The 13,588-nt window shown below is 40.2% G+C and overlaps 2 protein-coding genes across 5 annotated transcripts in view; both read left to right on the top strand.

The window, feature by feature from the left end:
- WDR43 (WD repeat domain 43) overlaps nt 1-13,588 on the top strand; it is a 254,939-nt gene that overhangs the window by 142,568 nt on the left and 98,783 nt on the right. The gene's annotated exons all lie outside the window — the stretch shown is intronic.
- The window catches only part of SPDYA (speedy/RINGO cell cycle regulator family member A), a 39,151-nt gene that overhangs the window by 24,427 nt on the left and 1,136 nt on the right, over nt 1-13,588 (top strand). For all 4 annotated transcript variants that reach the window (XM_050754022.1, XM_050754020.1, XM_050754019.1 and 1 more), the window contains one exon: nt 3,985-4,282. In XM_050754022.1, the coding sequence (XP_050609979.1) occupies nt 3,985-4,282 (298 nt within the window). The remainder of the gene's footprint in view (nt 1-3,984; nt 4,283-13,588) is intronic.

Raw genomic sequence — 13,588 nt, 5'->3', positions numbered from 1 at the left:
TGAATTGTACATTTCAATTGGGTAAATTGTAAGGTATTTTAATTACATTTCAAAGCTGTTAAAATTAAAAGTAGTTCCTCCTACTATTACTCTGTATTCCCTTTCTCAGTTCCAATTTTCCTCATAGCACTCAACCATCATATAACAGACTCCTTTTTACTTATTTATCTTGCTAACAAACTTCCTCCCACTAAAATACAGATTCCAAGAGAGCAGGATCTTTGTTTTGCTTTTGTTTGTTTGTTTTGTTTTGTTTTTGTTTTTGAGACAAGGTCTCATTCTGTTACCCAGGCTGCAGGCTACAGTGTGCAATCATAGCTCACTGCAACCTTGAACTCTTGGGCTCAAGCAATCCTCCCACCTTGGCCTCCCAAAGTTCTGGGATTACAGACGTGAGCCACAGTGCCTGACCCTATTTTGGTTTTGTTTGTTTGTTTGTTTGTTTTTTAGACAGAGTTACATTCTGTCACGCAGGCCGGAGTGCAGTGGCGCAATCTCGGCTCACTGCAACCTCCACCTCCTGGGTTCAAGCAATTCTCCTGCCTCAGTCTCCCAAGTAGCTAGGATTATAGCTGGGATTACAGGCATGCACCACTACGCCCAGCTATTTTGTATTTTTAGTAGAGACAGGGTTTTCACCATGGTGGCCAGGCTGGTCTCAAACTCCTGATCTCAAGTGATCCACCTGCCTCAGCCTCCCAAAGTGCTGGATTACAGGCGTGAGTACCCAGCCTTATTTTGTTCTTATCCTATCTCCAGAGCCTAGAACAGTGCCTGGCACATAGTGGGTAGTCAATAAATATTTGTTGACTGATCAAATGAATAGAACTTCCAATTATGTTTCATACCTTCTTATCCATGAAATAGGGAAACAATAAACTATAATTATTCACTGAGCTCACTTTGCACTGCCCCTTACTCCAGTGGCAGATAGAGAAGCTGTTTTTTGGCTGTTCCAACAAGGTACATTTGAATCATGTTGGAGTATAGAAAAGGTAACTGCCTAGTAGATTTTATCCTGTTCTGTTAAGTGTTCACTGGACAACTACTTTATCAATAACACACCAAGTTCAGTGCCCTGGGAGTTTATTGTAAAGAAGTATTATTTCACCCCATTCCCATTCCTGAAGTAGCAAGACATACTGTTGAAAATTTAACTATTCTATACATTTGTTACTGAAAGCCTAGCATACTGCCAAATGAAACATTTCTTTAGTCTCATATCCTAAAATAACCTCAAGTTAGGATAGTAGCTACAAACTAGCTTACAATAATAATACTTTACATTTGCATAGTGCTTTACAAATTATGACTTTTCCCAGAAATTATCACACAAATAGCTGTGAGGGTGGTGGCATCCCCATTTCACAGCTAATGAAACTGAGGACCAAAGAGGCTGGGATTTACTCAAAATCACAGAAGTGGCAGATCCAGAACATCTAATGACTTCCTAGTGTTCTCTTTTTTCTGTGACATCTAGCCTCCATATAAGCTTCTCATATTGGTTAGTTTAGAAAATGCATTTATATCTTGTCTTGGGAATTAAATAGCCTCAGTATTCTCTCCGTTTCACAGATGCAAAAACTGTGGCTTAGTAAGATTGTGATTTGTCCATGGCCATGAAGTTAATAAGTAGCAGACCCAACGTACTTAAACTTAGTGCTCTTTGCATTATACACCACTGACATAAAAAAGAACAAGTGCTGTCTTTTCAAATAATGAGTTTTGTAATTTGTCTCTTTTATTTTTTTAATCTTGGCTGCAAAGAAGCTAACAGCCAGGTATTATCCTTGACCACATCGACTCTATTACATTTTATTACTGGCATGTCTGCTTTCCCCTTTTAGTTGAAATTTCCCTTTTGGGTCTAAATTCAATGAAATTTTTCCCCCTTTTTTGTCAGCTGCCTCATTCTTTTTTGGAAAGAGATGAGGTGTGATTAAATTGGAAAATATATGTAGGGCTTCTCCAGAAAAGAGTGGACTATTTCTTTGTTTATTCTGATTTTTATCTTCTTACCTGATGATCTTATCAACAACTCCTTTGAGGTGGGATTTTATTACATTGGTGATGGCTTAATTTCTAAACTGGTTCACACATTAGGGAGGATGCCTATCTAATGAGAGAGTTAGACTACACTTCCAGCCCCTTTCATGCATCATGGAGGGTAGCAATTTAATTAAGAAGTTTTTCTCTATTCCAGTTAATATTCTGGCCAAGATGCCACAATATCATCATAGCTGAGTTCTTCACTATCTATTACTTGATTCCAGATTAGGAATTTAGAAAGCAATGAGATAAGTAGTGTGTTTTGATAGAATAATCCAATGACAGTATGCAGAAGAGATCCAATATAGGGAATGTATTGGAAACTGCTAAACTTGCTATAGCGGGAAACAAGGGTGTGACGAAAATTGATAGCAGTGCTGAAGAAAATGAAACACATGTTAGAAAAGTTAAAAAATTATAATTATCATTACCTAGTGACCAGTTGGATATAGGGTACATGGGAGAGGGAACTGTCAGTTTCAAATCTATATAACAGGAAGAGTAATGGGTTCCACAATGGAAATAAGGAAGGCTACAGAAGCAAACTGGATTCTTTGGGGAGATAAAGGAATTTGGTATATAGACATGAATTTAAGGCAGTAACTGGATGTAATTAAATGAATGGTCAACAGGTATGGTAAAAGTCATTACATATAAATGATGCTTAGAGTATTTAAGAGATTCAAGGTGAAAGTAATATACTTTTAAAGAACTTTCCAGGCACTGTTCTAAGTATTGCCCATGTATTAACTCTCACAATTCTTAGATCTAGCTAGGTAATCCCAGATAAGAAACTAAGGAACAGAGAGGTTAAGTGACTTCTCCAAGGACACACAATAATTAAAGCAGCACTCCAGTATTCAAACCAAGGCAGTCTGACTCCAGAGTCAGTGCTTTTTTTTTGTTTTGTTTTGTTTTTAAATTTTTTATGCCTATATCTGTCTCCTCCCCATTCCTCCCCATTCTCCTCCCTGACAGGGAGAGGAGAAGCTGACTGGGTTGGTTTTGAAAGTCAGTGCTTTTAACACCTATACTTTACTACCTCTTGAGATCACAGAGAGGGAGAGTATATACACAGAAAAACAGAGGGCCAAGTATCAAATTTTAGGAACACTGTTGCCCAGGCTGGGTTTCGAACTCCTCAGCTCAAGCAATCCACCTGCCTCAGCCTTCTAAAGTGTTGGGATTACAGGCGTGAGCCACCGCACCCATTCCCATCTTTGCTATTTTATTTTTCCTTTTTTTTTTTTCTTTTTTTTTTTTTTTTTTTTTGAGATGGAGTCTCGCTCTGTCGCCCAGGCTAGAGTGAAGTGGGGTGATCTCTGCCCACTGCAAGCTCCACCTCCCAGGTTCATGCCACTCTCCTGCCTCAGCCTCCCAAGTAGCTGGGACTACAGGCACTAGCAACCACGCCCGGCTAATTTTTTTTTGTATTTTTAGTAGAGATGGGGTTTCACCGTGTTAGCCAGGATGGTCTTGATCGCCTGACCTCATGATCTGCCTGCCTTGGCCTCCCAAAATGCTGGGATTACAGGCGTGAGCCACCGTGCCTGGCCAATTAATTGTTTTTTAACCCAATACATTCCAAAGTTAAGAATTACATATTGTTTTGGAGTAACTGTATTATCTTTCCCAAACTTAGAATATTCAGAATTGAAAAATAAATACCCCCAATAACCTGGAAGGTTGCTTCAGTCCTATTTCCTGTTTAAAATAATTTACTTTGTCGATTATTGTCTTAAAGGTCCAAGCAATGAGTCACTTTTTAGTGATGATCCTCCCAGCCTTATCTGGAAGTGTTTTGTTTTATAAATCAGCAATTTGGATTTTTATCTTCACTTTAGAGACAGTTGTTCTTGAGTTATAATTTTTGAACTCAATTTTAGTAAATTTTGAAATATTACTAAAATTCTAAAAGTAAGCTTTCCATTATAGGTTATGGCCATTGCACCAACCCATTATATCTGGCAAAGAGAACGCTCTGTTCATCACAGTGGAGCTGTCAGAAACTACAACAGAGATGAAGTTCAGCTGCCCCGGGGACCTAGTGCCACACCAGTAGATTGTTCACTCTGTGGTAAAAAAAGAAGATATGTTAGACTGGGATTGTCTTCATCATCATCTTTATCCAGTCATACAGCAGGGGTGACAGAAAAACATTCTCAGGAATCATACAACTCACTGTCAATGGACATAATAGATGATCCTTCTCAAGCTTATACCAGTTCTCAAGGTATGATTTAGTAATATGCCAGAATTAGATTTATGCATATTGTTTACTGAGCTCTAGTCAGTCCTTGCTGGCAGGGATACATAATAATTTATATACTTCAACAATATGAGTTAAATTAATCTTGAAACTTTCTCCCCTTTCAGTTACTTTTTGTCTTGTGTCCATATCTGTTTTGTGGTGACCCAACTAAACAGATTTTTAATGTGACCTATGTTAAGTTGAAAACTAATGCACCATAAGCCTCAGTATTTTAAGAGCCTGAATCATTTTTTTGAAATGTTTATTTTGTTCAAAAGGGTTTCAAGAAGAAAATAAATTTACTTGTAATCTCACCTTCCAACTATTGGTTTCCTTCTGTATACTTTTCTAACAAAATTAGAACCATACTATATCTAGGCTTGCTTTTTTCATTTATCACAAAGTATTTTCCTATGTCATTACTGAGTCCTCCAAAACCAGTTTCTTTTTTTTTTTTTTGAAACAGAGTCTGACTCTGTTGCCCAGGCTGGAGTGCAGTGGGACAATCTCTGCTCACCGCAGCCTCCACCTCCCGGATTTGGCTGATTCTCATGCCTCAGCCTCCTAAGTATCTCGGATTATAGACATGTGCCACCATGCCCAGATAGTTTTTGTGTTTTTAGTAGTGAAGGGTTTCACCATGTTGGCCAGGCTGGTCTCGAACTCCTGGCCTCAAGTGATCTGTCTTTCTCGGCCTCCTAAAATGCTGGGATTACGGGCGTGAGCTACCGCACCCAGCCCAAAACCTGATTTTAAATTCTGATGTGGTATAAGTACCATAATTTCTTCATATATTTCATTTTGTTGGGATTTAAGTGGCTTTCAGCAATAGTGTATTAATTAGAAAAGAATCTTATTAGCTGGAAAAAATACAACTGCACCATAATTTCGTTCAAATTATTTTATATATAGTATTATCTGACATTTATTTTCTAGAAATGTCTAGAAATAGCACTAGAATAATATTCTACTACTATCAGTGATCCTTTCTACTTACAAAGCCTTCCAGATTTTCACCCATCTCAAGACAGGGCGGACAGATTTTTCATGGTCCTTTCTAATTCTATCATGAGAAATTAACACACCTGCATTATTTCAGAATTTTACCTATTTGTTTTTACCACAAAGAGATTAATAGTGGCTACTGAAGCTTTACTAAGGGAGAAACTAGACCATAAGATTCTTGAAGGTAGGGGTTATGCCTCAGTCATTGTTCTATTTCTTGACCATAGTAATCACTCAACAAATTTGCACTGCAGTATATAGTCTCTTCCTTTTCAACATCTTCAGGCATATTTTTTATTATGCTGAGGCAAGAGGATCACTTGAGGCCAGGAGTTTGAGACCATCCTGGGAAACACAGCAAGACCCCATCTATTTAAAAAAATTGTCTTTTAGCATCCTTCCTCTCCCAGCTTCCTTTACTCTTTGATCCTTATAATAGGTAAGCTTTACTGAATGTTTACAATGTCCAAGGCAATATATAATGCATTTTGTATTCATAATATCATTTAATATTCACAGCCAACTTTAGGGTGAATACTATACCTCCACTCAGCAGATAAGGAAACTAAAGCTTAGAGAAGTTAAATAATTTGCCCAAGGAGCTGGAGTGACATGTGAACCCAGGTCTCTGACTCAAAACTAGAGCCTGAATTCCTAAATATTATGGTCTACTGCCCTTTTGATGCAATCCTGCCATTGGCAGTGAAAATAAGCTGCCACAGAAGCCTTCTAGCCAACTACTAAGGAAGTGGCGAAAGCATTAAGAACCAAGTCCCTGCTGAAAGGCTACATGAAGTGAGCTGGGAGAGAGTTCCAAGAATTTGAACAGATATTTACAGAAAGCAAAAGAGAAGCAGTTATACGTATTTTATTCCGACCAACCACTGTAGATATCAACGGTAATAACCCTCCATAGTATAGGCCTTGACATCTCAACAGGAAATTTGAGTGCACCCAGGGAAGAGGGGGCTCTGCCAGTCAGTATACTTTGGAGAAAAAATAAAGGTCTTTGAGGGATTGTGAATGAAAAGTGGGGTATTAACTTAGGGGAGTTGTAGAAGGAACGGTATGCTTTCATCCTTTAACTGGGTGAAAGCCATGATTTAGGATTTATAGGTCCTATACAGGAAGGAACAAATATTTACCCAAAGCCATTTTATTCTGAGTATTAACCCATGGTTAACTGTAAAACTCTTTGTTTCAGGATGTCAGAGGGTAAGCAATACAAAGGAAAATTGATTGTACACATATTTTACCAGTAAAAATATACATTCATTTTCCTCCTATAGTTTTAATGGAGAGTGAGCTCATTGGAAGTAGAGGGGAGAGTGCAGGATAATAGGGACACACGATGCTACAGGAGTGGGATGAGTCTCTCACTGCCTAAACCGCTGCTGAGTTAGTGACCTCTACTAGCAAACTTTTCTTCCTCCAGTCCACCTAAGGTTGGAATCATCTGATAGTATGTGGTTGCAAAAAACTGAATTCAGCATTCTCCAAGAAAGACACAAAAAGTTTATGCTCTACTTTAGACTTCTGTGCTAAACTTAGCATAGATGGTGATCAGTGCTTCCATCTTTCTTTCAAACACAAGCAAGCAACTCCTCAATTTGCAGGTAAAGACATATTTTCCTACCTTAAAATATTTTTTGTTAAAACAACACATTTAAATAAAAGTTTTAGATAAACATGTTTATGACATTTATTAAGAACAAACTGTTTTTCAATTTGACAAGGTGGGGTAAAAATACTGTCAAAAATTTGACTTTTGGGGCTGGACACGGTGGCTCGTGCCTGTAATCCCAGCACTTTGGGAGGCCAAGAGGGGGCAGATCACCTGAGGTCAGGAGTTCTAGACTAGCCTGGCCAACATGGTAAAACCCTGTCTCTACTAAAAATACAAAAATTAGCTGGGCGTGGTGGTGCATGCCTGTAATCCCAGCTACTCGGGAGGCTGAGGCAGGAGAATCACTTGAACCTGGGAGGTGGAGGTTGCAGTGAGCTGAGATGCTGCCACTGTACTCCAGCCTGTGTGAAAAGAGCAAAACTTTGTCTCAAAAAAAAATAATAATAATAATTTTTAAAAATGACTTTTGGGAAGGATAGAGGAAGCATTCTTTTTTTTTTAGGTGAAACATTCTTTACATATTTATATACATGACAATCACCAATCACATGCTAGATACTTAATCTCATTTAACACCCAACCCCCTAAGAAATCTTGAAGTGGCCTTATTATATTCATTTTACTGATGAAAAAATAAACTCAGAAAAGTCACACCATTACCAGGTAAAACAATAACAGAAACAAGATGGGAACCCAGTTCTATCTGAATATGTAACATATTTTTATAATAACTAAACTACAATTGTTTCTCCTGACCGTATGCTGTTGTAAGCTTTATGATGCCTGGGCTGGTCCATGTGAAACATAGATATATATTATGTATTATCTGAGGACCCATGAGATTTTAAAGCAAAGTCAAGGGAAAAAATATATACCAAGCTTTAGCCCTGGATCATATAGGGAGGCATGTAACATTCCAACTGTTAAATAATCTAAAAACCAAATAATTTTTCCTCAGAAATAAACCATTCTTTGAATTTTCTTATTTTTGTCATTACCACTGTTCTAGTCATCCAGGTTTAAAATTCTTACACTTAATGAAGGCATAATTAGGGCATATAAGTTAATAATGTGATAAGGGCTATGCAAAGTATATGATCAACATTGAGGAACACAAAAGATTTCAGAATTCTGTGGGGTGAGAGGTTTGGTGAAGGTTTTTCAAAGTAAGATATTAGCTGGGCATTGACTGAGTCCTGTTTTGCCCAGAGAATTAAGGGAAGGGTCTTCTGAATAGCAGACAGAAGTTTGAAAATACAGCTGGTCCTTGACTTACCTATGGTTGCTATACGCATTCAGTGGAAAGCTGTATCATGGTCTCTCTTGATGCTGGGCAGAGGCAGTGAGCTAGCTGCAGCTTCCAGGCAGCCATGAAATCATGAGAGTAAACAACTAATTTTTGACAGTGTACTGTATTGCCAGATGATGCTGCCCAACTGTAGCCTAATGTAAGTGTTCTGAGCACATTAAGGTAGGCTAGGCTAAGCTGTGATGTTTGGTGGTTAGCTGTATTACATGCATCTTTTTAAAAATATTTTTTGCCGGGCGCAGTGGCTCACCTGTGTAATCCCAACACTTTGGGAGGCCGAGGCAGACGGATCACCTGAGGTCAGGAGTTCGAGACCAAACTGACCAATATGGTAAAATCTACTAAAAATACAAAATTTAGCTGGGCGTGGTGGCAGGCGCCTGTAGTCCCAGCTACTCGGGAGGCTGAGACAGGAGAACTGCTTGAACCCAGGAGGCAGAGGTTGCAGTGAGCCAAAATCATGCCCCTGCACTCCAGCCAGGGCAACAGAGTGAGACTCCATCTCAAAAAAGAAAAAAATAAAATAAAAATATGTTTTAAAAATAGAGATGGGGTCTCACTACGTTGCGCAGGCTGGTCATGAACTCCTGGCCTTAAACAATCCTCCACCTCTGCCTCCCAAAGTGCTGGGATTACAAGTGTGAGCTACTGTGCCCAGCCAAATGCTTTTTTTCCCCACCAGACAGGATCTTGCTCTGTCACCTGGGCTAGAGTGTAGTAATGTGATCATGGCTCACTGTAGCCTCAACCTCCTCTGATTCAAGTGATCCTCCTACCTCAGCCTCCTGAGTAGCTGGCACTACAGGCATGTGCCACCATGCCCAGCTTTTTCTTTTTTTTTTTTTTTTTGTAGAAACTTCCTATGTTGCCCAGACTGGTGCTGGTCTCGGACTCCTGACCTCAAGCAATCCTCCCACCTTGGCCTCTCAAAGTGCTGGGGTTACAGATGTAAATCACTGCACCTGGCCCAAATGCATTTTTTACTTAATGATATCTTCAAGTCACAAGTGTTTGTTGGGACATAACCCCATTATAAGTCAAAAAGTCTCGATATATACATTTTCTCTCTGCATCCAATGAATTACTAGCTTATCTGGTTCTTCTTTCATAATATTTTGTTTGTTTCTTTGTTTGTTTGAGATGGAGTTTTGCTCTTGCTCTTGTTGCCCAGGCTGGAGTGCAATGGTGCGATCTCAGCTCACTGCAACCTCCGTCTCCCAGGTTCAGGCAATTCTTGTGCCTCAGCCTCCTCAGTAGCTGGGATTACAGGCAAGCTCCACCACACCCAGCTAATTTTTATATTTTTAGTAGAGACAGGGTTTCACTATGTTGGCCAGGCTGGTCTCGAACTCCTGACCTCAGGTGACCCACCTGTCTCAGCCTTCCAAAGTGCTGGGCTTACAGGCATGAGCCACCCCGCCCGAACTGTCTGCTCATTTTCTACTATTAATCACCTTATATATGTATTACTATGAAAGCTCTGATTTAAGTTTTTTTCCTCCAGTTAAATTCTCATAGACACCACTAACAGATTAACTTAAAATATCTTTTACATGACTATAGAAACTTCAGAAGTTCCTACTGCCTCTGAAAATATGAAGTTCAAAATGAAAGCCTCCCACAATCCCAGAACTATATACTATGTATACCTAAATTTCCCTCTAGAACAACCAAGTCAACAGACAAAACAATACATGATCCTTGGCTGGGCATGATGGCTCACGCCTGTAATCCCAGCACTTTGGGAGGCTGAAGCAGGCAGATCACTTGAGGTCAGGAGCTCGAGACCAGCCTGGCCAACATGGTGAAACCCTGTCTCTACTAAAAATAGAAAAATTAGCCAGGCGTGGTGGTGGTGCATGCCTGTAATTCCAGCTGCTCCAGAGGCTGAGGCAGGAGAATCGCTTGAACCTGAGAGGTGGAGGTTGCAGTGAGCTGAGACTGCACCACTGCACTCCAGCCTGGGTGACAAGAGCGAGATGCTGTCTCAAAAAACAAAAACATGATCCAATGTAGGCTTAAAGATATCAGGAAACTTCTAGTGACTATTTACTGGGCATAAAAGGTAGGGCCCCTGGAAGGCATTGGGATGACAGTTTTCAGTCAGTCTCAAATATTTAGTTTACAGGACAGCCAGACGTGGACGTAGAAAACTAACATTAGAAGGTATATGTCCCGGCCGGGCGCAGTGGCTCAAGCCTGTAATCCCAGCACTTTGGGAGGCTGAGACGGGCGGATCATGAGGTCAGGAGATCGAGACTATCCTGGCTAACACAGTGAAACGCCGTCTCTACTAAAAAAAAATACAAAAAACTAGCCGGGCGAGGTGGTGGGCGCCTGTAGTCCCAGCTACTTGGGAGGCTGAGGCAGGAGAATGGCGTAAACCCGAGAGGCGGAGCTTGCAGTGAGCTGAGATCCAGCCACTGCACTCCAGCCTGGGTGACAGAGCGAGACTCCGTCTCAACAAAAAACAAAACAAAAAAAAAAAAAAAAAAAGAAGGTATCTGTCCCATAAACCAGACTGTAAACACACTTATTGTTTGGAGGAGGGCTGAAGAAAGGGCTTAAGCTGGGCCTTGATTGACTAGAATGGACAACTACCAAAGAAAAAGAAGAGAAATAGAAGAAAACTACAAAAAAAAAAAAAAAAAAAAGGGGGGGTGGGGGAACTGAGGGAAAATGAATGGATACTGTTAAAAAGGTCTTATTCAATTCAACATCTACTGAGCACCATGTGCCAAACAGAAACTAAGTATTCTCCAAGAAACAGCAGTGAAGGGCAGAACTTTTCTTGGCTCTTTAAGCCAGCCCCTTCTCAAAGTAGACAATTGGGGACTGACACATAATAGGCATTCAAAGCATTAAATGAATGACATAATTTCATTACTAGCTAAATAGAAGGGTAGAAGAAAAGGGAGTATTCCATGATGGAATTAAAAAATGGACGTCAGGCCAGGCGTAGTGGCTCATGCCTGTAATCCCAGCAGTTTGGGTGGCTGAGCCAGGTGGATCACTTGAGGTCAGGAGTTTGAGATCAGCCTGGCCAACATGGTGAAACCCTATCTCTACTAAAAATACAAAAATTAGCCAGGCATGGTAGCGTGTGCCTGTAATCCCAGCTACTTGGGAGGCTAAGGCAGGAGAATTGCTTGAACCTAGGAGGCAGAGGTTGCAGTGAGCCAAGACCGTGCCATTGCACTCCAGTCTGGGCGACAGGGCGAGACTCTGTCTCAAAAAAAGAAGTACTTCAGAGCTTCTATATAGTCATGTGCTACATAATGACATTTCACTCAAGGTGGGACTGCATACAGGATGGTTTTCCTCTAAGATTATAATGGCCGGGCATGGTGGCTCACACCTGTAATCCTAGAACTTTGGGAGGCTGAGGCAGGTGGATGGATCACTTAAGGTCAGGAGTTTGAGACCAGCCTGGCTAACGTGGTGAAACCCTGTCTCCTAAAAAAATACAAAAATTAGCCGGGCATGATGGCACATGCCTGTAGTCCCAGATACTCAGGAGGCTGAGACAGGAGAATTGCTTGAACCCAGGAGGTGGAGGTTGCAGTGAGCCAAGATCATGCCACTGCACTCCAGCCTGGGCAACAGAGCAAGACTCTGTCAAAAAAAAAAAAAAAAAGAAAAAAGAAAAGAAAGAGAAAAGAGAGAAAGAAAAGATTATAATGGATCTGAAAAATTCCCATCACCTACTGATATCATAGCCCTGTAGTGCAACACATTACCTTTTTTGTGTTTAGATACACACATACTTACCATTGTCTTATAAATGCCTATGGTAGTTAGTACAGTAATATTTTATCCAGGTTTGCAGTCTAGGAGCAGTAGGCTATACCATATAACTTAGGTGTGTAGTAGGCTATACCACCTCAGTTTGTGTAAGTACACTCTATAATGTTCACACAATGATGAAACTGCCTAACTATGCATTTATCAGAATGTATTGCCGCTGTTAAGCAATGTATAACTGTATCTGGAAATGTTATAAAAGCTATAAAGGCATCATTATTGTATAAATGTTCAGCTAGTTATCATACAGAAATATAACACCAGAATACTCTGCTCCTGATTCAATCACTTGTCTAAATGCAGCCAGAGTGATTTTCAAAACACAGATCTGAACATGTCACCCCTTACTTAAATTCTTCAACGGCATCCCATTTTTCTTAGGATAGACCAATTCCTTCACAGGCATATAAGAACTTGCATGGCCTCATCCCTATCTATCTATCCATCTTTTCCACTCGACCCCAGCATCACTTTTTATTCCCATTTCCCCTGCTGTAGTTAATTCCTACTTACCATTCAGGTCTCAGCTCAATTGTCACTTGCTAGAGCAAAGTCCCCCATTATGGTTACTCATAGTACCTTGTACTTCTTTGGGGGGAATTTATAACAGTTTTAGTTTTATATCTGTGTGACTATTTAATGTCAAGCTCTATCATAGACTGTAAACTCTAAAAAGGCAGAGATTTTAAAATGTTCTATGTTCTGTAATACATTATTTAATAAAAAATTTACACACATGTATAATTTTAAATACTTCTAGCCTAAGAGATAAATCTAGGAATGGTAGCATTTACCCTCCAAGGCATTACTATTTTACAGCCCATAAAAGAGGCCGGGCATGGTGGCTCTACACCTATAATCCCAGCACTTTGGGAGGTCAAGGCAGAAGGATTGCTTGAGCCTAGGAGTTTGAGACCAGCCTGGGAAACATGACAAAACCCCGTCTCTACCAAAAAACCCACAAAAATTAGCTGGGTGTGGTGGCATGTACCTGTAGTCCAACTACATGGGAAGCTGAGGTGGGAGGCTTGCTTGATCCTGGGAGACTGAGGCTGCAATGAGCCACGATCATGCCACTGCACTGCAGCCTGGGTGACAGAATGAGAACCTGTCTCAAAAAAAAAAAAAAAAAAAAACACACACACACACACACAACCAAAAACCCATAAAACATCTATATTTAAACAGCGACCTAATCACTCTAAGTCAGTGTTTATCTGTAAAATATGGATAACCTGAAAGATAAGTTGTCCATAGTAAGTGAAAAACATATATAGTTTCAAAACAATGTATGATATGTGGTAAATGCTAAATAACTGATGCCTATGAATATAAGTCCCATTTGTAATTAATTCATGTTTCTAAAATGTATTGCCCAAACTTTTTTTTTTTTGAGACGGAGTCTCGCCCTGTCACCCAGGCTGGAGTGCAGTGGCACAATCTCAGCTCACTGCAACCTTCGCCTCCCAGGTTCAAGCGATTCTCCTGCCTCAGCTTCCCAAGTAGCTGGGATTACAGTCGCCCGCCACCACAACTGGCTAAT

Source organism: Macaca thibetana, chromosome 13 (genome assembly GCF_024542745.1).
Source record: "Macaca thibetana thibetana isolate TM-01 chromosome 13, ASM2454274v1, whole genome shotgun sequence".
Lineage (NCBI taxonomy): Eukaryota > Metazoa > Chordata > Mammalia > Primates > Cercopithecidae > Macaca > Macaca thibetana.
Note: the sequence above shows the minus strand (reverse complement) of the source record. Positions and strands in the feature narration are given on the sequence as shown.